This window comes from Sorex araneus, chromosome 1 (assembly GCF_027595985.1).
Source record: "Sorex araneus isolate mSorAra2 chromosome 1, mSorAra2.pri, whole genome shotgun sequence".
NCBI lineage: Eukaryota > Metazoa > Chordata > Mammalia > Eulipotyphla > Soricidae > Sorex > Sorex araneus.
Genome location: NC_073302.1, coordinates 301,604,005 through 301,624,587, shown reverse-complemented (window position 1 = coordinate 301,624,587; position 20,583 = coordinate 301,604,005). Strand labels below are relative to the sequence as shown.

At 56.4% G+C, this 20,583-nt stretch overlaps 1 protein-coding gene across 1 annotated transcript in view; it reads left to right on the top strand.

The window, feature by feature from the left end:
• The first annotated feature begins 6,100 nt into the window (after positions 1-6,100).
• Positions 6,101-20,583, top strand: part of ELP3 (elongator acetyltransferase complex subunit 3) — a 34,260-nt gene continuing 19,777 nt past the window's right edge. Inside the window, exons 1-9 of the mRNA XM_004614693.2 lie at positions 6,101-6,210; positions 9,595-9,694; positions 10,898-11,036; positions 12,558-12,628; positions 13,667-13,730; positions 14,070-14,138; positions 14,799-14,953; positions 19,466-19,627; positions 20,024-20,150. Coding sequence (XP_004614750.2) covers positions 6,192-6,210; positions 9,595-9,694; positions 10,898-11,036; positions 12,558-12,628; positions 13,667-13,730; positions 14,070-14,138; positions 14,799-14,953; positions 19,466-19,627; positions 20,024-20,150 — 906 coding nt within the window. The 5' untranslated portion in view covers positions 6,101-6,191. The remainder of the gene's footprint in view (positions 6,211-9,594; positions 9,695-10,897; positions 11,037-12,557; positions 12,629-13,666; positions 13,731-14,069; positions 14,139-14,798; positions 14,954-19,465; positions 19,628-20,023; positions 20,151-20,583) is intronic.

Here is a 20,583-nt window from a genome sequence, read left to right as displayed (position 1 = left end):
TGTGTGACCTGTCCAGGGGCTTTGGCCCTGCAGCGCCCGGGGAAGTGCTCCTTGGCTCCAGGGACCCGTCCCAGGCTCTGAGAGAGGGTTGCTGCCTCGGGGAAGCCCTCTGTGCAAGTTCCACATCACCCTTCACTAAGGGCACCCAAAACCAGAGCATTCTATGGAGCCACCCTCAGAAAGTTCAAGATGGTGTTCTCAAAGCTTCTAAAACGAGGGTGTGTGTGTGCAGATGTGATTGCTACAGCCAGTCACTATAATAAGAGTAGTTGGAGACGTTGACACTAGTAATATGCATGCACTATGTGCTCACTGGGCCTCACCGTACATTCGCTGTGTGTGCTCACTGTGTTTGCTCACAGTTGTGTTCACTGTGTGTACTCTCTGTGTGTGCTCACTGTGTGTGCTCTCTGTGTGTGCTCTATATGTGTGCTCACTATGTGTGTTCACTGTGTGTGCTCACTGTCTGTGCTCACCATGTGCTCACCATGTGTGCTCCCTCTGTGTGCTCATTATGTGTACTCACTCTGTGTGCTCACTGTGGCTCACTGTATGTTCACTGTGTGTGCTCGCTATGTGTGCTATGTGTACTCACTGTGGCTCACTGTGTGTGCTCTCTGTGTGTGCTCTACATGTATGCTCACTTTGTGTGTTCACTGTGTGTGCTCACTGTCTGTGCTCACCATATGCTCACCGTATGTGCTCCCTCTGTGTGCTCATTATGTGTACTCACTGTGTGTACTCACTGTGTGTGCTCACTGTGCTTTCACTATGGTCGCATGTGAGTGGAGCAGCTCCTGGGGTGAGGGTGAGCAGGAGCCACCCCTAGCTTGGTGTTGAGGGGAAACGTGTGTTTCTGGGGCTTGAGCCCAGGGCCACAAATGCAGGGTCAGTGGCCCCTGCTGACCCATAGCTTGGGCCTCAAAGCAGCTTCTGTCATCTGCCCTTTCTGTAGGAGTGACCAACCCATGCCGCGACTTGCGGTGGGGGTGGGGGTACCAGACCCACAAAAGCCTCCACCTCAATCATTTCCCACCATGTGGCTTCCCCCTTTCCTTGACGTGGAGAACCAGCCTGAAAAGGTACACAGGCACCAGGCAGTGGGCAGAGACGGCTGTGCTGGCACTCCGGCCCGGCCCATTCACCTCGGACTCCCCTACCTGGTTTCAGCACGAGGAAGACGCCAAGACGCTGGAGAGGTGCTGCAGGGCAGAGGCACCTGCTCGGCACACGACTGATCCCAGGCTAATCCCCGGTAGCCATCGTTCCCCCAAGCACAGCCAGGAGTCAGCCCTTTCCCCAGGACAAAGATCAGTGCAGACTGTTGGCTTTCTTTTCTTTTTTCTTTTTCTTTTCTTTTTCCCACCCTTTGGCTCTTTGGGGTCACACCCAGCGATGCTCAGGGGTTACTCCTAGCTCTGAACTCAGGAATTACTCCTGGCAGTGCTCAGGGGACCCTGTGGGATGTCAGGGATCGAACCCAGGTTGGCTGCGTGTAAGGCAAACGCCCTCCCTGCTGTACTATCACTCCAACCCCCAAGTACTGCTAGTTTTCCATAATAGTTGGAGCTACAGAGAGTTAAACTTATCACCCAAGAAATATCTCCCGCTGGGAAGGGGGGTGGGACTCTGGGTGTCTCGGGTGCAAAGCAGGCACATATCCACGCCCCAGGGCCCCCTTAGTCTGCTTGGGACCCTCGGCCTGAAATCTGATGTTTCCAGAACAGAAGGGGGGGGGGCGCGGACAGGCTTGGGCTTTGGGTGACTTCAGTGCCCCAGTCAGGAAACTCTGAACCCCGAGCTTACGAGCACTTGGCTTAGCGAGCAGAGGGACGGAGCGACAAGACAGAGATGGGGGGACGTCATACATCCCAGGGGCCCTGGGTGCTCCTGGGAGAGACGCGGTGACTAGCTTCTCTGACCGGCTTCCACGCAGACGGCAGCAGCCGTTCCTATGCAGAACACCAGAAGCTGGCCACGCGTGGCTGTCTGCTGGGTGTGCCGGACACCGGTTTGGCACAGGTGTTGCTGCTGGTACTTATTTACATGCGTGTGAGCTGAGCCTAAGAATAGCCCCTCTGAGCGAGTCCCTGCATTTTTAGCTGCTCTGGGGACACGGCGAGGAGGGGCTTCCTGTTAAGGAACTGGGGCTTTTGACAGTGACCTTGCACCTTTCCTCCCCCTTCTGTGTGTTAGCCTTATCAGGGGCCACAAGCTGCCGTGGGCATTGCTAGGGGGGGGCAGCCTGTGGGGCTGGGGATGGAGCTCGGGGTCTGTACATGCTACACATGAGCTCAACCACTTGAACTGTCTTCCCAGCCCTGGGGATGGAGAGGGTGGTCTCAAAGGAAGAACAGGGGACAGGAGGGGTCTCGGTGGGCAGTGTTGTAATACTACAACTTCTGGGGCCCACGTGGGCTTCCTGCCTCTTTCTGAGGCTCCAGCCCCATCCTGGGTGTTGGCACTTTGCCTTCAGGCCTGACTGGGCACCGCACAGCGATTCCTAACCAGGGCTGAGCCGGGCACCCGGGCAAGCATCGTTGCGCAGAGACAAATGGAGGACTGGGACCTCCCAAGGTCCACCCCAAGCAAAGAGCTCTGGCTCCCATGATTCCCACGTGGATACACGAGTGGAAGGGTTGGCACTGTCGGTGACACACAACTCCCGGGGAGGGTTGGCACTGCCCCGTCCTCTCCTGGCCCCCTACTCCAGGTCATCTTCTACGGGACTCTGGCCTCCCCAGCCCGACTCCTCTGACATTGCTCCCGGAGCCGCCCCAGCTAAGGAGGCTGGTGAGGACGCTGAGCCCTGCTGCCCAGAGCCTGTTGGCTTTGGTGAGGGATGCTTGGAGCCTCCACACACATTAGGGTTCAGACTGAACCCCCACTCTATGGCCCATTGGCCTTCCAGAGCCTTAAAACCCACAGGGAGAATAAAAGAGAGAGTAATCATACCTCCAGACAGAATTTATTATTTGGTCTGAGGGAGCCAGGGCATACTCCCGGCTCTGTGCTCAGGAATCTCCCCTGACACAGGGAATCATATAGCAGTGCTGAGGATCAAATCAGGGTTGGCTGTGTGCACTGCAAGCGTCTTAACCCCTGGACTATTTCCCTGGCCTGAGACAGAACTTATTCTGTGGGCATTGCCCCTGGTGATGTTCAGGGCTCACTCGGGGCTCACTCCTGGCCCTGCACGCAGGCATTTCTCCTGGAAGGGCTCAGAGACCATCCGTGGTGTCGGGGATCTAACCCAGGATGGGTGACCGCATGCAAGGCGAGCACTGCAGCTAGTGGACTCTCGCCGCCTCCAGAGCCTCTTTGAAAAACCCAGGAGAGGAAAATCGATGATGCTTTCCTCTAGGTCACCTATGAAATGCGGAAAGGTGGGCTTTGGGGGAGTTTTCCTTCCCATGGGGGTGGGATGGCACACGGGGAAGAGAACTTGACAAGACCATCTTGATAAGCATGGCGCAGCCAGACAGGCAAGGGCAGCACCAATGCCATATAGGGTCCTCCAGGTGAGTTGCTAGAACATTCCCTGGATGCGATGTGTCCCAAGCCATCACCCCAGCCAAATCATTAGAGCAATGGACTCATCTCAAGAGCGGTGACCCCCATAGATACCTGGCCCGCACCCCGCACAAGGAAGGTCGTCACAAAGCAGGAAGGTGCTGTCTACACTGGTTCCGTCAGAGTCACAGCAAGCTAAATCTCCCCGGCTGGAGGTCCGAGGAAGGGAGTTGGAGAGAATCAAGACAGAGGGGCCATGGCGCAATCCTGAGTTGTGGCGGTGCTGGTGGCTACCTAGTCCGTACACAGGTGCCTGAGTCGTGTGAGAAAGAGGAGGAGGCATGAGCGAGCTGCCTGGCTCTATCTCCATACTTCCCTCTCCACTTTCCTGCACATTTCACATCACCGCTTAAAAAAAAAATCAGTGGCAAGTGGTTGCAAAAGATGGCAAAGGAGAATCCAACTTACCTGAAATCACGTTTCAGCTCTGGCCGGGGAGACTAGACCAGGCGGGTGGTTTTTCTGCTTTGGTTTAGAGATTTGGAAGCACCAGGGCGTGGGTTCGTGGCCAGACTGGCAAAAGCCACATTGACCAGGCAAACACCCTACGTGCGTGCTGTAAGCAGAAGTGAAACTCATTTGCATCCGGGGGCTCTTTAGAACAATCTCCTCCCTCGGAAGCGCTGTGAGCTGTTTCCCCATCAATAATCTGTTACAAACTTACTTTTGACTGGGAGCTCCGAGTGTGCAATGGTACCATACTTGTGTGAGGGCTGCGCCGCTCACCCTCCACCACTGCTCCAGTTCCCCCCCACCCACCCCACAGTCCTGCTCACTCGGTCCCGGTGCCGAGAGCATGTCTTGGGGTTTATTTATTTGCACTGGGGGCTGTGTCAGGCTTTTCTTGGTTTCTTTTTACTCCGTTTCTGAGTGGGATCATGTGGTGTTTATCTTTCAGTTTCCGACCCAGCGGGGCATGTTCTCATCCGCTCAGCAGCAAGCAGCCGAATTCCATCTCAGAGCAGACTAGGATTCACTCGAGTGTATGTCCCAGTTTCCTTCTCCGATCATTGGTTGCTGGGCACTCGGGGGATCTGGAGATTTCCTCACAACATTCATTACAAACAGAACTTCATACAGGCAAGTAACCCCACTCCTGACACATAGAATATAAATACATTAGTTGGAAAAATTGTTCCTATACCTCTGTCCACACAGCCCTTTCATTTGAATTCACTTGTCTGAGTTGGGGGTCTTGCTATGAGGTAGAAAATCTGTCTCCCTATTTCTCTCAGGGGGCACACCCAGCAATGCTCAGGGGTTACTCCTGGCTCTGCACTCAGGAATTAGTGCTCAGGGACGATACAGGATGCCAGGGATGAAACCTGGGTAGGACACGTGCAAATCAAATGTCCTACGTGATATACTATTACTCCAACCCCAAGGGCAACGTTTTTCAGGTTTCAGTTTTTCTCTATAAGGGGAGGCTGGTCAGTCCCAGGATAACACTCGGCAACCCTAGGTATGTTTTTAGTCCAAAGGAGGGCATCAGAGATCAAGGAAGTCAGAAAGAATGGCAGGCACATCTTTGGGGTATGGTCTTGTGTTGAGATGGTGTCTTGACACATCCATAAGAAAGCCACTGAGGGGGCTGGAGCAATAGCACAGCGGGTAGGGCATTTGTCTTGCACGCGGCCGACCCGGTTTGATTCTCAGCATCCCATATGGTCCCCTGAGCACCGCCAGGAGTAATTCCTGAGTGCAGAGCCAGGAGTAATTCCTGAGTGCAGAGCCAGGAGTAAATCCTGTGCATCGCCAGTGTGACCCAAAAAGAAAAAAAAAAAAAAACAGAACGCCACTGAAATATTCAAGAGTGTCCAGAGGAAGAAGTCAATCTCAATGCCAAGATTCCCCTTGGAGTTACTCTCTTATTTCTCTGGGCAAAATCACAGTTTGTACTTACACCCCCATCTAGCGGGCTCTGGTCTCCCTCTACTGGAAGTTTCTTTGCTTTAAAGTAAACAGTATCTCTTCCTCCCACCCAGCCACCAGCAGAAGGCACATGTGACTTTAATTTTCAAAACCATGAAGGCAATTTGGTCCCTGGAATGAAATCACACAGAAAGAGCTACTAACAGGGGCCGGAGCTATGGGAGAGTGCGTAGGGTTCCATCCCCGGCACCCCAGATGGTCCCCCTGGCACCACCAGGAGTAATTCCCGAGTGCAGAGCCAGGAGGGATTCCCTGAGCATCCGTGGTAATTACACAACCCACCCCCGACTCCCCCCAAAAATACCAAAAAACAAAAAACACCTGCCTAAGGGGCAATGACAGTAAAAAAGCAAAAGGAAAAGATGCTTCATTACTATTTTGCAGGCGCAAAAGAACCTTTACTGGTTAAGAGCAACACGTGAGCCGTCTCGGGGCGAGATCCCAGCTCCCGGAGCAGCCACTCGGCTTGGCACGGCGCCCCCCGAGTCCCTGGAACCCCCGGGAGCATCCGCAGCCTCAGGTCGCTTCCCCCCGTTGCCCCGGGAGACGGCGCGCGGGGACTTCTGGGAGTGGCGTTACGACTTTTAACGACACTTTCACGACAAGCGGGGCGCTTGGCGGCTGTGGAGTTTCCCCGTGCTCTGAGCTGCTGCTGCTGCCGGGGCTGCTGCTGCCAACGAGCCAAGATGAAGCAGAAGCGGAAAGGTGCGCAGGGGAGGGCGCGGGAGCGGGGTCGGGGGGTCGCGAGGGGGCGCCCGGCGCCTGCGCCCTGCGCCCTTGCAGCCGCGGCCTCGCAGGGGTGCAGCCTCGCAGGGGCTCGGAGGGGGTCCCGCGGCCGCCTAGTTGCCTAGCCGTGATAGACACGTTTCACTTAAAAATAAAATAAAATTAATTTGGATCTTTTTTAAAAGCCCCGAGGGGCTCGAACAATAGCACAGCGGGTAGGGCGTTTGCCTTGCACACGGTCTGACCCGGGTTCGATTCCCCGCATCCCATATGGTCCCCTGAGCACCGCCAGGAGTAATTCTTGAGTGCATGAGCCAAGAGTAACCCCTGTGCATTGCCGGGTGTGACCCAAAAAGAAAAAAAAAAAAAAGAAAAAGAAAAGCCCCGAGTTTAAAAAGAAATTTAAAAAGGAAAACTGCCTGAAGATCATGGCATTCGGTAGAGCAGTTAAAATCCAAAAGTAATTAGGATTTTTTTTTTTTAGCCCCGAGTATATAAAAAAAAGAACAATTCTGACCATCCTGGCATTCAGTGGGGCAGCTGCTGCAGTGATTCCCCGTTGCATTACGGCTCTGGGCATCTGGTCTCCTGAGTGTGTGCCCTGGTCCCTGACCCCCAGCTTCCTGCTTCCTCACCCACCTTCGTTCGTAACTAATGTCTGAGCGGTCCTGGGAGCTCGTGGCAGGCCCACGGAAAGATTGTCACTCAGATTCTAGTTCTCCCCTCGCCCCTTCTTTGGAGCACTCTGATGAAGCTGACAGCATGACAGAAATGGTTTCTGTTGGTTGAGCGTTCCCTAATAGTTTTGGAGCCGGTGTCATCTCCATGTTAGAGGCGACGAAGCTGGGAGGCAAAGAGTAGAATGACTTTCCCAGCCTGGAGTGAAGCGTGGAGAATAGAATTGGTTATGTCAGGCTGCTGGGAGCCCCATTCCCCGACTCCCTAGCAGTTAGAGGGAATCTCGGGTCAGGGTGATAGCTTAAAGGGCTGGAGCTTATGTCTTGCACGCCTGAGACCCCCTCACCAAGCCAATGTCCTGCCGCCAACTCTTCCAAGTGTGGCCCTGGTGACCCCCAGCGCTGCCCCCAGATCCCAATGGTCCCCAGCCCCTTTGGGCTAGCATCAGATCACCTGGACCAATCAACTGCCAGGACCGAGTGTTTCCCCAACCTCTGTTAGGAAGCCGCACACCTGCCCCAACCTCCCCCAAGCAAAGAAGAGAGTGGAAACTCCTCCCTTAATCTCCGTGCCCCTGGCCTCTGCCGCTGTTTCTGGTCCAGTCAGTTGCCCAGCGGTGCAGCTGCCTTTGCTTTTGCTTTTGCTTTTCCCGTCGACAGATTCTACGGGTCCCAGATTAATGGTTCATCTCAGCCAGGTGGCTTTTGTCTCCATCTATCCCCATATCCCCAGCCCTTGTTCTTACCTTGAAATGGCCTGGAGGAAGTTTATTTTAATACATATTGGGGTCTTTAGGTGGTGGGATGGTCACGGGGTGGTGGGAGTGGTGAGTATTACAGAGAGGCATGAAGCTAACGCTCCTGAAATTCCATAAAATGAACCCATGATAAAGCAAGAAGAATTTTGAATTTTTCTTAAGACTGTTCTTCATCAGTAGCTGTTCTTAAGGCAGGTTACTTTGGGCACCGTCCCCAGTGGTGCATTTGGGGCCAGAAATGCACCCCCGGGGTGCTCAAGGCTTACTCCCGGTGGTGCTCAGGGGACCCTGTGTGGGGCCAGGAACTGAACCAGTATTGTGGGCACTGCTGTTGCAGTGCAAGGCAAGTGTGTCTCGCCCCTGTACTGTCTCTTGGATCCCGAGCTGCCTTGACCCTTAAGATCATTGGAGTGGGGGGGCGGGGAGGGGGGCGCGGGGCACTGTCTCCCGGCAGTGCTGGGAGTTGCAGGTGAGATCAGGGACTTTCTCCTCTCTCCTTTTCTCTGGCGACTTTTATACACTGGCTGGCCTCCCGCCGTTCACCGCTGGAGAGAGTTGGGAGATTTCTGCCTAGGGGTAAAGAACTCAGGTTAGTCTGGCCGGTGTGGCTGCCTGTCCTAAACCTGTCAGCAGGGGAGATGGGCCACGACGGCCAGGCCCTCTCGGCGTTTGCTCTTCAGCACCTCCATTGCCCAAAGGAAGGTGCTGGTGATGGGACAAACAATCCCTCAGAGATGCGTTAAGCCCTTTAGACACCACGTCTGCAGTTTGTAAATTGGCTTCAGTTACCTTCCACTCTTGGTAGCTCTTTTGCGGGGTGGGAGTGGGAGTTGGGGCCAGAACTTGCTGTGCTGAGGCTTACTCCAGGGTCTGTACTCAGGGATCATGGTGGGTGATGCCAGGGATCGAACCTGAGTCCACTCTGTGCCAGGCTAGTACCTTGACCCCCTATACAATTTTTCTGGCCCCCTTGGCAGCACTTCCGTGAGGTGACTGCCATTCCCAATCTCTTCCCTCCATTCTGAGAACCAGGTGAAATAATGCACCTGCATGTTCTTGAACTGCAGTGTTCTGCAGCTATCGGCAGTTACATACCTGGAGATAAAGGGAGGCGGTTCTAACTAATTTGGTCCTTCTTGGTGTAAGTTCTTTCTCCTCATGCTTGCCTCCTTCCTTTATTGATCTTTCCCATGGTATGATTCTCACGTGTCTTCTAAAGCAAGTGCTTCCCATGCATGCACCAGTGAAGCCCAGGTTAACTCAGCAATAACTGAAGATGAGGTCAAATTGTAAATGCCGCCAGTGATGTGTCATAGGAACTCGAGCTGTTCATTTGGCATGATTGTGAGAAAAACAAAAACAAAAACCTGCCATTCTGTTTCGCAAAGCCAGACTCCATTTTTGTGCCTCCGAGTCATGAGTTTACAACCTGGTAAGAAAAATGTGCCAGACCCCAAGGACATGAACATAAACACCCAGACATCTGACCAGAGATAACAAGGGGGATCCAAGTCAATGCAACAGGATGTGTGAATGGCTGTTTTGCTTCTGTGCCCTTTGCTTGCCTGTCAAGGCCATGAAAATGCACCTGGTAGTGGGTACCTGGGCACGTAGGCAGGAGGGCAGAGGACCTAAAATCTCCTGGAGGGTGATTTTAAGCTTCCAAGTCTCTTAAGCTTGCGCACCCTCAGTGCTAAATCCCGTGTCTGAGTGTGTTCCGGTGTGTGAATGAAACCGTGACGTTTTCTGTCCTGTCTCTGTGTGTCTCAGTCGGCGGCTGAGCTGAGGCTTGTGGCCACCTAACCTTTGGAGGTCCCACCGCGATCTCTGGCTCCTAACAGTCGGAGTGCCGTGGGAGGAAGACAGGGGCGGCGGAAAGTCTTGAGTGAAGAGTGGGACATTTTTTCCCACGGTAAATGCCTTTCCAGGAGATCTCAGCCCCGCGGAGTTGATGATGCTGACCATCGGCGACATCATCCAGCAGCTGGTGGAGGCCCACGAGCAGGGGAAGGACATTGATCTCAACAAGTGAGTATGTCCAGCCCGTCTCAGTGGGCACGCCCTTAGGAAACCATCAGATCCGTGCTTGCTCTCGCTCGGTTTGCTTTTCAGCGAGGAATGTGTTTTTCTGTCCTCCCCGGCCCTCGTTTATGACAAAATTGTCTCATGGTGCAACTGTTAGTAACGGCAGGTGACATGCCTCGGACGCCTCCTGCATTCTGGTCACTAGCGTGGCCACGTCCTGTGACTCAGTCAGTTCTCAGAAGCTTCAGGAGACAGACCCTCCGCTCGCCCTCCCTGGGGTCTGAGCCCACGGTGTGTGGGGGCTGGAGCACCCCTTGGTAGCCCCTGCTCGCGAGGCTTCTGCATCCCCTCCCGTCTCCGGAAGCAGCTGCCTCTGCCTTTTCCTCCTTCATTCCGACTCGTGCTTTATCTCCCCGACCAGCTCCTCCTCCAGGCCTTTTAAATCTTTGCCTCCAGCGCTGGTCCCCGGCCTGATGTCGGGCAGAGAGGCTGGAAGCTGCTGATCTGCCTGGTAGGACGGCTGGGCCGTTCCTGCTCCAGGTGGGAGGGTTGGGGTGCACTGGTCTGGCCCAGGGCCTGGCTGCTGCCCCTCGCTCTCCCCACCTCCCATCTCCTCGCTGCCCCCTGGTTCCTATGCTGGGCCTCTGGTCCCCTTGCAGGCCTCGGGATGAGCCATGGGCCTCCCTGCAGGCTCCTGTACCCCGCGGGTGCAGTCTCTCGGTCTGGCTTCCTCTTCCTCTTCCACCCTTCCTGCATCTTCCCACTCGATGTAGCAGCCTCCTGCTCTGGCACGCTGACCCACTGTGCCCTGACTCAGGCATTGGGGGCATTTGTTGGCAGAAAGGGCTGGGTGGTGGTGGTGGTGGGGGCATTGCAGCCCTTGGTGCACTGAGCAGCCCCCCAGTGAAAGCAGCTGCCTTGCGGGGGTGGGGTGCATGAGTCCTTCCATCCGGTTTGCTTCTGGGGCTCCCGGGTGAGAAGGGGGCATCTCTGGCTCACGGACGTCCTGCTGGCACACCTGCCATCCGCAGACAGGACGGGGGTGACCGGGGTCCACGTTCTAGCTTGTGTTGGTTTGGGGGTCACACCCAGTGTGCTCGGGGGAGGGGGCGGGGGGACCCGGGTCGGTCCGGAGACGCTGGCCAGCCCTTGCAGCCCTGTGCGGTGGGGCTGAGGCGCGTGGTAACGCCCAGTGCTTTTCCGCAGGGTGAAGACCAGGACGGCCGCCAAGTACGGCCTCTCTGCCCAGCCCCGCCTGGTGGACATCATCGCCGCTGTCCCGCCTCAGTACCGGAAGGTCCTGGTCCCCAAGCTCAAGGCAAAGCCTGTCCGAACTGCCAGCGGGGTGAGTGGTGGACCCGGGGCTCAGGGCCCCACCGCGGGTCCGTGGACGTGCAGCCTCCTATGTGTGGGGTGGGGGTGGGGAGGCGCTGCTGTTCCACGGGAGGGGCTGGATCCGGGCGACTATCAGGAAGTCGTGTCATCAGCCCCTGAGGCTCGTCACCCACCGTCCTCCCGTGATCTCCCCTACGAGACGTCAGCAGACTCGAGGGAAGCTGGGAGTCCAGCACAGAGACCCTGTCCCCGGCCTGCTGGAGCACGCTCAGAGCAGGTGCCCTTGGTCCGGGACCTGACTGGCCTGCGTGCCCCTGCCCTGGGCCTGCATCCTGCATCCCTGCCCTCATCCCAGCCGCATGCTGCCTTCCTGCCCTCTCCTCCTGGCTCCCATCACCTGCCCCGTCCCCTCGTCCTCGCCCCCTTCCATGGGGAGAGTAGAGGAACCACCCCTGCCTGTGCCTGCACTGTCCTGGGCTCGCTGTTCTGGGCCAGCTTTGGACCACTCTATTTTTTTTTTTGGCTTAACAGTTTTATAATGTATTTATTGTTTTTTGTTTGTTTGTTTGTTTGTTTTAATTGTGTTGAATCACCATGAGATAGTTACAAGCTTTCATGTTTGGGTTACAATCTCACAGTGATCAAACACCCATCCCTCCACCAGTGCGCATTCCCCACCACCAATATCCCGGGTATACCCCCCCTTTTCCGCCCTCCCTCTGCCTCCATGGCAGACAGTATTCCCCATACTCTCTCTCTACTTTTGGGCATTATGGCTTGCAGCTCAGACACTAGAGGTCATCATGTTTGGAGCTTTGGACCTCTCTAGGAAACGCCCATGTCCTCATGCACGCCCAGAGCGTAGGTTGAACAGTGGGTTTTCGGCGTCCCCCTCAGCTCCAACCCTGAGTTCACCCGCTCCCTCCTTCCCCTGTCCACAACTTCCCCAGCAGCGGGAAACTGGGCTCCAGGCCCATTCGTGGGTTTGAGCCGCCACCCGTGCAGCCATCTCCCGGCATACCCCACTGCGGTCTGGCACCCCGAGCCGCGTGCCTCTGTGCATCTGGCTGTGGGTCTCGTGGTCTCCACTCTGAGGAGCGAGGCCCCGGGGGCTGCAAGGGCCTAGGCTGAGTGTTGCGTCTCCTCCCAGAATGGACACGTTAGTAAGAGTCAGAGAGAAGGTGTGGCTCTCAGTCTCGGTCTCATGCCGGGCTGCAGACCTGACTGTCAGCTGGTGTGTGCACTGCCCCTGAGCCTCTCTAGGGACCCCCCCCCCCCCGCTGCTACACATGTATGTGAAGGGCCCAGACCCGGCCCGCAGGCACGTCATCAGGCACTGAGGTGGGCTCCCCGAGGCCACCGCAGCATCCTGCAGCCACGTGTCACTGGGTCCTGTCCGGGAGGGTCCCTACACTCCGCCCCTGGAAAAAAAGAGATACCACCAGTTCCACGCCGTTGTGGCCTCGAGAGAGAACCGTTCTCCGGAACGTGCCGCCGACGTGTCTGCGACCCACGTGCTCCTCCTTTGCAGATCGCCGTCGTGGCTGTGATGTGCAAGCCGCACCGGTGTCCCCACATCAGCCTCACGGGGAACATCTGCGTGTGAGTGGTCTCCGCGGGCGGGCAGGTGGGCACGGATGCCGCCGTCCTGGCCACACCCCCCAAGACTTGGGTCTAAGTAGTCATCCGTCATTTCTGGGGAACAGGGGCGAGACGTCTCGGTGCCCGGGAGACGGCTCTCTCGAGGCTGGAGCTGGTAGCCTTTCTGCCGGAACCTTTGTCTCCCACGTGCAGTGCTCTCCCCTCTGGGCCGTGCAGAAAGCGGGCGGCCGTGCCTGTGGCCACACGGAGGGGAGCTGTAGGAAAGAGACCCCGGAGCCCCGTAGTGCCGCAGGTCGTGCTGGGGCAGGCGGGCGGCGGCGAGTGTCTGGCCAGTGAGCAGAGTGGGCTGCAGGCCCTCCCGGGAGCCCAGGCTTGGTTGGGCCCCGGAGCACCCTGATAAGTGTTTTAGAAATTTTTTTTTTTAAGTCTCAACTATTAAAAAAAAGTTTATTCCCGTTCACAATGAAAACACATAGTTTCTAGAACTTTAAACGCTGGCACACTATTAACTTGCTAAAAGGAAGGTGGAAATAGTGAGCTGCCTAAATCCCAAATAGCCAAGACTTGAAATGAATTTGATTGAGAAGGTCGTCGTTATAAATGACCTTTAAGGGGGTTCCTTTGCGGGCTGTAAAGCCAGTCCAGTGTAGAGCACGGGGCACCCTGAGTTTGACCCCGTGCTGCCTGGCCCCTCCCCAGACATCCGCAGGGAAGGGCCCCGTCAGAGTAAGTTGCCAGGCTCTGAAGTCCAGATCTGTGGGAGGGAGAAGATGTGGTCGCGGGGGGCAAGATGAAGGCCTTAGTTCTGTTTGGGGAGAGAGCACTGTGGGAGCCCTAGCGCAGCTTCCTATCAGAGTTTCAAACTCTCGGGGCTGGCGGGGCTGCAGTCAGCCCCAGTTTGAGCCCCCGGCCCCATGTGTGGTCCAGTGCAGCCCAGGGAGGCCCCTTCCCCAGCCCGGCCTCAGTGGCACCATGGCACCATTCCTGAGCGGGTTCATGGCCGCTAACCTGCTGACTTCACTTTCTTGTTGTCTGCAGATACTGCCCCGGCGGCCCGGACTCCGATTTCGAGTATTCGACCCAGTCTTACACCGGCTATGAGGTACAGTCGAGTGGGGCAGAGGCCCGAGAGGGCTCGGACCCAGGGCCACTGAGGTGGGCCTGGCGAAGCTTCCCCTGTGTCCCCGTGCCGAGATCCTGGGAATTCTGTCCTGTTCTGCGGAGACACTTAGGAGCCGGGGGTGAGGGGAGGGGGACAGTTTGGGGGGGAGGTGGCAAGGCCCACCGGGATCTCGCCCCAGTAATCGGAGTGAGAGGAAGGAGCACCCTCCGGGCGCCTGGTCTTCAGAGCTGCAGGGAGCGTTGATCACAGCCCTTTCGAGACGGGCCTTCCCGCTGAATTTGGCGTGGGAATATCCGGTGTGTTTCTCTCTCCCCTTAGCCCACCTCCATGCGCGCTATCCGTGCCCGGTACGACCCTTTCCTACAGACGAGACACCGGCTGGAGCAGGTAGGTGCCCTCCAAAGCATGTGGAATGGGGTTTCACCCTCCTGAAGTCTCAGTCCTCGACTGGCACCTGGCAGAGGGCGGCGTCTGTGGGACCCCTCGAGGTCAGGCCACTCCTTGACTTCAGGCTCCATTGGTTGCCTGCAGGGACTTGAAGGTTCTCTGAGCTTCCGGTCTGTGGAAAGTGGCGCTGGGCAGTGAATATTAGCCTCCATCCTCTCTGCTGGACAGTCCTGTGGCTGTGTGCCCCAGGTGGGGGTGACCGAGACAGAGCCCCTGGGGCACTGGGGTTCCCCCGACACCCTCCAGGGAATCTAGCGCCACCCAGTTCTGAAGAACTCACGTGGGAAATGTGGCTGATGCACATCAAGGAGCGTGGCCATGACCTTGCTGTGTTCTGGGTATCAGGACAGATTTTTTTTTTTTTTGACAATTTTATTTCACTTGTGCCTGTTTTTAAGAAAGAGGAACCTTCATCCTCACACATCTGGCGACATTGAGTTCTTTTTTTTTTTTCCTTCTCCACTTTAAGTCCCTGGAGCTAGCTAAATGTCTCTAATTGCTCCTCATTTTAAAATTATGCTGATGGAAACATTACAATTAGGAATTTGCAGTGCCCGGGGGGCAGGCAGCTGGGTGCTGATGAGTTCCTGTGTCTTTCAGTTGAAACAGCTCGGTCACAGTGTGGATAAAGTGGAGTTCATCGTGATGGGCGGAACGTTTATGGCCCTTCCGGAAGAATACAGAGATTATTTTATTCGGAATTTACATGATGCCTTGTCAGGACACACTTCCAACAATATTCACGAAGCAGTCAAGTAAGAAACCCCCTTTATCATGTTCTTCAAAGGAGTAGTTGGGTTTATCTCTGTAGCAGAGATAGGCCGATGAGAATCCTTCTGTTCCTCGTTCTTACAGTTACTGCTTTTTGGTGGAAAAGATCTTTTTTGGTTGATGTTGAAAATGTTCTTTAAAAAATTTTTTTATTTTTTAAGTGGGCGTGGTCTATTGACTGGGCTGGAGCAGTAGCACAGTGGCAGGGCGTTCGCCTTGCATGTGGCCGACCCGGGTTCGATTCCTGCGCCCCTCTCAGAGAGCCCGGCAAGCTACTGAGAGTATCTCACTCAAATGGCAGAACCTGGCAAGCTCCCCATGGCATATTCGGTATGCCAAAAACAGTAACAACAACTCTCACAATGGAGACGTTACTGGTGCCCGCTCGAGCAAATTGATGAGCAATGGGAGGACAGTGACAGTTGCAGGTCTGTTGACTCGAGGAACCTCAGAGGAAGGGTGATTCCCAGAGTCAGCACACAGACTTTTCATCCGAGACAGGTCTAGCTGGGGGCTGTTTGGGCCGGGTGAGTGGGAAGAGCGTCAGTCCAGAGAACCGCCCGTGAGACAGCGGGCGCCCTGTCTGGAGTGACTGCCGATGCCCACTGGGGAGCTGTGGGCTTGTGTGGTTCTGGGTCCGAGCAGGATATGCCTCATAGCTCAGCTCTAGCGGTGTCGGCTTCAGCACTGAGTTTCCCCCGTCAGGTCCGAGGCCTGAGGGCTGCCTGGACGGGCCCAAGGCGGTCAGCCTCTGTGCTCTGTGTGAGGCCGGGGCGCAGCACAGGACCAGGAGAACCGTGGCCTTGACCTTCAGCGCTTCCTCCCGGCTCCCGGCCGTGAGAGCTGCCCCAGACCCTGCTGTGCCCGAGAGTGGGGCCTTCTGCTGGGGACACGGTGGCCTCAGCTGGGCCTGGCAGCATCGGGGTGAGCGTCAGGCCCGGAGCAGAAGGACAGATGCTGGGGCAGGGGTCACGGGGCCGCGGGTGGGAGCAGGGTATGGGGCCGTCTCTGGGGGTGGGTCTTTGCTCCGCTGTGTGGTGCTGAAGCAGATGAGGCGGAAGCAGTGGCGGATCTCTGAGTACGCCTGTGATTCCCACGTTCTTCAATATTTTCTTCCTTCTTTTTTTAAAAAATAATGTGGGAGTACTGGGGCCAGAGCGATTGCACAGCGGGTAGGGCGTTTGCCTTGCAAGCGGCCGACCCGGGTTCGATCCCCGGCATCCCATATGGTCCCCCAAGCACTGCCAGGAGTAATTCCTGAGTGCAAAGCCAGGAGTAACGCCTGAGCATCGCTGGGTGTGACCCAAAAAGCAAAAAAAAAAAAAAAAAAAAGTAGGAGTACTGCTATTTGTTCAGCCATTGATTAAGCTGATTGAATTGGGCATGAATTCCACATTACTTTTTTTTTTTTATTTTATCACCGTGAGATACAGTTACACAAAGCGTTCATGTTTGAGATTCAACCATACAATGGTGGAACATCCATCCCTCCACCAGTGCACATTCTCTGCCACCTGTATCCCCCTCCCACAACATCTCAGTCCTCACCCTCCCTCTATGGCAGACAGTTTCTGCCAATACTCTCTCTAATTTGGGGCATTATGTCATGCTCGAATTTTCCCACCACCATTTAAGCCTACCCGCCAGGGGCAGATGCTAGATAATTTATTTTCCATTGCTCATTTTGAATATCATGAGAGCACACACGACCAGGGTTATAAATGTAAATTTCTAGATTATAAATGGTTGGGTTCCAGAGACATCTCTGTATGGCACTAATCCATTTTGGGATTCACTGCGGAGTCTGTGGGCAGGGCTGTTGGTGTGCTAAGATGGCACCCGGAGGCACATTGTGGGCGTGACAGCCAGGCTGCTGGGTGGGCGTGGACCTGGGGAGGGACACCAGGGTCCTCCGCCGCCATGCAGCCTGGAGATTTATTCCTGGAATCTGCATACTAGGGGCCTTGCTTGTGGAAGCTCTTGGTCGCCAGGATTCCATCTGGAGTAGGCGGGGAGACTGCACCTGCTCCCTCTGGGGTGTCCCAGTGAGATTGGCTCGGTATGGGGCCCAGAGAGATCTCTGCCTCTGTGGTGTCTTCCGGGACTCGCGGCTGTGTCTCTGGGCCAGGGCTGTTGGTGCGCTAATATCCACATTGCAACATTTTCAGCAGATTACAGGGTGGTGCTGGAATTGGTTCATGGGGGTGACTGCCAGTGCTTCCATGTGTATTGGGAAGTTGGGAGGAGGTAGCCCACCCCAACTCTGAGAAAGCCTGGAGATTTTTGTCGCAAAACCTGCGTACCAGAATTTCCAGCAGATTATATCTTGGTGAGGTCCGTCCTGAGACAGTGGAGTCAGGCCGGGGATATGGCGGTGATTTTGTATTGTGGAAGCAAGTGGCTGCTGGGGGCTCTGCCCCTCCCTCTCTCCGATTTACCCCAGTCTGTTCAGCATGCTCGGGTCCAAGATTAACTGGTTTTTGATCTCTTTCAAGATTTATCTATGGGTCTCTGAAATAAGGTCAATAAATGTCCTTGTATAGCTGAGCCAGTGGTGGTTTGTGTGTGTGGCTCCCACATACCTAGATTTTGGCCATTTAATTTCTTGGTAAACTTGGTCCCAAGTTATTGAGGTCTGGCCAAAGACACAGTGGCAAATTTGGGGGTCTCAGGAAGCCTGAAGACACCATCAGGCTGCTGATGCACTCGCCCCCGCAGGTACAGGTTGACCTGTTGGTGGCACCATACCCCCTCAACATTTTCAAAGAATGGAAATATCGAATAATAAAGATGCTCAAAGTTGCAAAGTAGGAAAGTTGAATGGAAAGTAGAAGAGAAAAGAAAAGGAGCTTCTCATGTGGTGAGGAACTTAATATAGGACTAAGTTAAGGTCAGGGAGTTTTGTGAAGGCCATTTGAAGGGCCCCTGGCATCCCTTACCCCTTGGCAAGTATTTATGAAAGGTTAACAGAAAATCACAATGATGTCCAGCTGGTCTAAATCTCTCTGGGCATTTTTGCCCCTTATCTTTGTCTCCCTGTTGGCTGAGGCTCGGGACGGAGTTTTATGGGCCTGAAAATCTCTCTGACTGCAGGGGAAGGATTTTGGGAATGAAATGTGTCGGGTCAGTGGGGGACAGGGGGCAAAGGGGAGCTGCCTGGAAGAAGGGTGCTTCCTTCACTGGCAAGAGGAAACAAACTTTCCAGGCCTAATTGGCAATTATCTCAGTTTCCCTGACAGCCGAGACTCCAGGATTGCCCGTTATCTTGTGTCCCTGTCAGCCTGGAACTCAGGGCAGAGTTTTATGTTCCTGGGAAGCCCCAGGAATGCTGAGCTGGAGCCTTCGGGGTGGAACATGTGTCAGGGTGATGGGGGAGAGATGGAACATCTGGAGAGAAGAAACTTGCTTTCCCTTCCACTGGCACGGGGGAAACTGAGGCTTCCTATTCCTGTAGGAATGATTCACAGCAGGGGACAGCGCGTGGGGGGGAAGGACAGGAGGGCTCTGGCTGAAAGGGGACACCAGCTCCAGCACTGTCCTTGTCCCTGCCCCTGGCCCAGCTGCTGCCGTGATGGCGGGGACAGGGTAGAGTCGGGAGGTCTGAGCACTGGGTTGTGGGGGCCACTGTCAGGGGCTGGGATTGGCGCTGGGTAAGGAGGGGGGTGAGAGGAGCCCGGGTTGGGGGGAGCTGCCCTGGCGGGGTTGTTTGACGTGCCCGCGAGGCAGGAGAGCATGGGTGCTGGCCCGAGCTGCACGTGACTGGCCCCGGGCCACAGCAGGGCCGGCCATTTCTGCCCCTGAAAGCAGCCTGGCACTTCATTCTCACAGCCAAGTTCCTGGCCACTGCCTGCCATTGCGTCCAGCGTCCCCGGACCTTCTGTGTCCCCCCACCTCCCCAGGACAGGGTCCGTGCCATGGCCTCCTGGCCCACCCTAACCACAAGGTCCCGACAGTACTGAACCTCCTGGCCTAATCGGCCAGTGTCATGGGAACCCCCGGAGTACTGCTTGGGAGCCCCTGAGTCGCCCCCACGCCCAACACAAAAAGGGGCGAAGAGGCCTATTTCCTCTACCAGACAGTAGTACTTCCTCAGCTGGCCTCCAGGGGGCGAAACACTTCACTGCTGGGCTCAGTCTGCCAGTGTCTGGGTTTGCGGCCCTGCCAGTGTGCCAGATTGTCTCCGTTTGCGTCTTCCCCACAGCCCCTGACAGCCCGGCCAGGCGGCGGCAGGTCCAGGGACAGGTCCAGGGGCATCAGGGCCCCACCCGCCTGCTGCAGAGACAGGCAGGCCTGCCCCTCCGCATTTCGGGAACTCGCCCCTTGGCGCCCAGCCTACTCCTGGCCCAGGGATCGGGGTCAGGTGGGCAGTGCCGAGCCTGCAGCCAGGATCAGCTGCGGGCTGGGCCGCCCCCGGTGTGGCAGAGCCGCTCTACTGGCGGGTTGGACCCCAGCAGTGTCTGGGTCAGCCCCCCACCCCCCGGCCACTCGCCCCGCAGGTACTCGGAGCGGAGCCTGACCAAGTGCATCGGCATCACCATCGAGACCCGGCCCGACTACTGCATGAAGCGGCACCTCGGCGACATGCTCACCTACGGCTGCACGCGGCTGGAGATCGGGGTGCAGAGCGTCTACGAGGACGTGGCCAGGGACACCAACAGGTGCCCCGCCCGGCCCTGCGCCCTCCCCGCAGGCACCAGAGCCACCCCCTCCTTGCTCTGTACTTCCCCTCTGGCTGGGGCCCCCTCCCGTGTGCCATGGCCGTCCCCACCAAGGGCGCCCGACACTCCCCCATCCCACGCTGCCGTGGCCTATCTCCACCAAGGGCGCCCGGCACTCCCCCATCCCACGCTGCCGTGGCCTATCCCCACTCAGGGTGCCTGACACTCCCCCATCCCACGCTGCCGTGGCCGTCCCCACCAAGGGCGCCCGACACTCCCCCATCCCGTGCTGCCGTGGCCCATCCCCACTCAGGGCACCCGACACTCCCCCATCCTGCGTGCCGTGGCCCGTGCTCGCTGAGGGCGCCTGGACACTTGTGTATGCTCTCTCCCCAGGGGCCACACCGTGAAGGCCGTGTGCGAGTCCTTCCACCTGGCCAAGGACTCAGGCTTCAAGGTGGTGGCGCACATGATGCCCGACCTGCCCAACGTGGGGCTGGAGCGGGACATGGAGCAGTTCACGGTAGGTGCGACGCTGCTGGTCCCCCGTCGTCACAGACGGACGCCCCTGTTTCACTGTCGGTTTCCCGGGTATTTTCCTGCTCAGCCTTTCCGGGTGGGGGGGGTGATGTGTGTCCGTGCCCCCATACCCCTGTGTGCTGACAGGTGACGGCACAGGGGCTTTTCCTCTCCTCAGCACCGGCAGTTCACGTGTTGCCGCTTTGGCGTGTCATGAATGGCGGTGCCAGGAAGTGGCTGACACCCCTCGGCTTTTCTCCTCCATCGGGGTTCAGGCTGCGGAGAGTGGCGTTCAGCACCCCCGCCGCTGGGCTGGCTGGCATTATCCTCTAAGGACTGTTGAGTTGTTGCTATGTAAATGCTCGCGGGGAAATTACAGCCAGTTACAGATCCCCGAGACCAAACGTGGCTAGAGAATAGTGTCGAAGAGCAGGCTG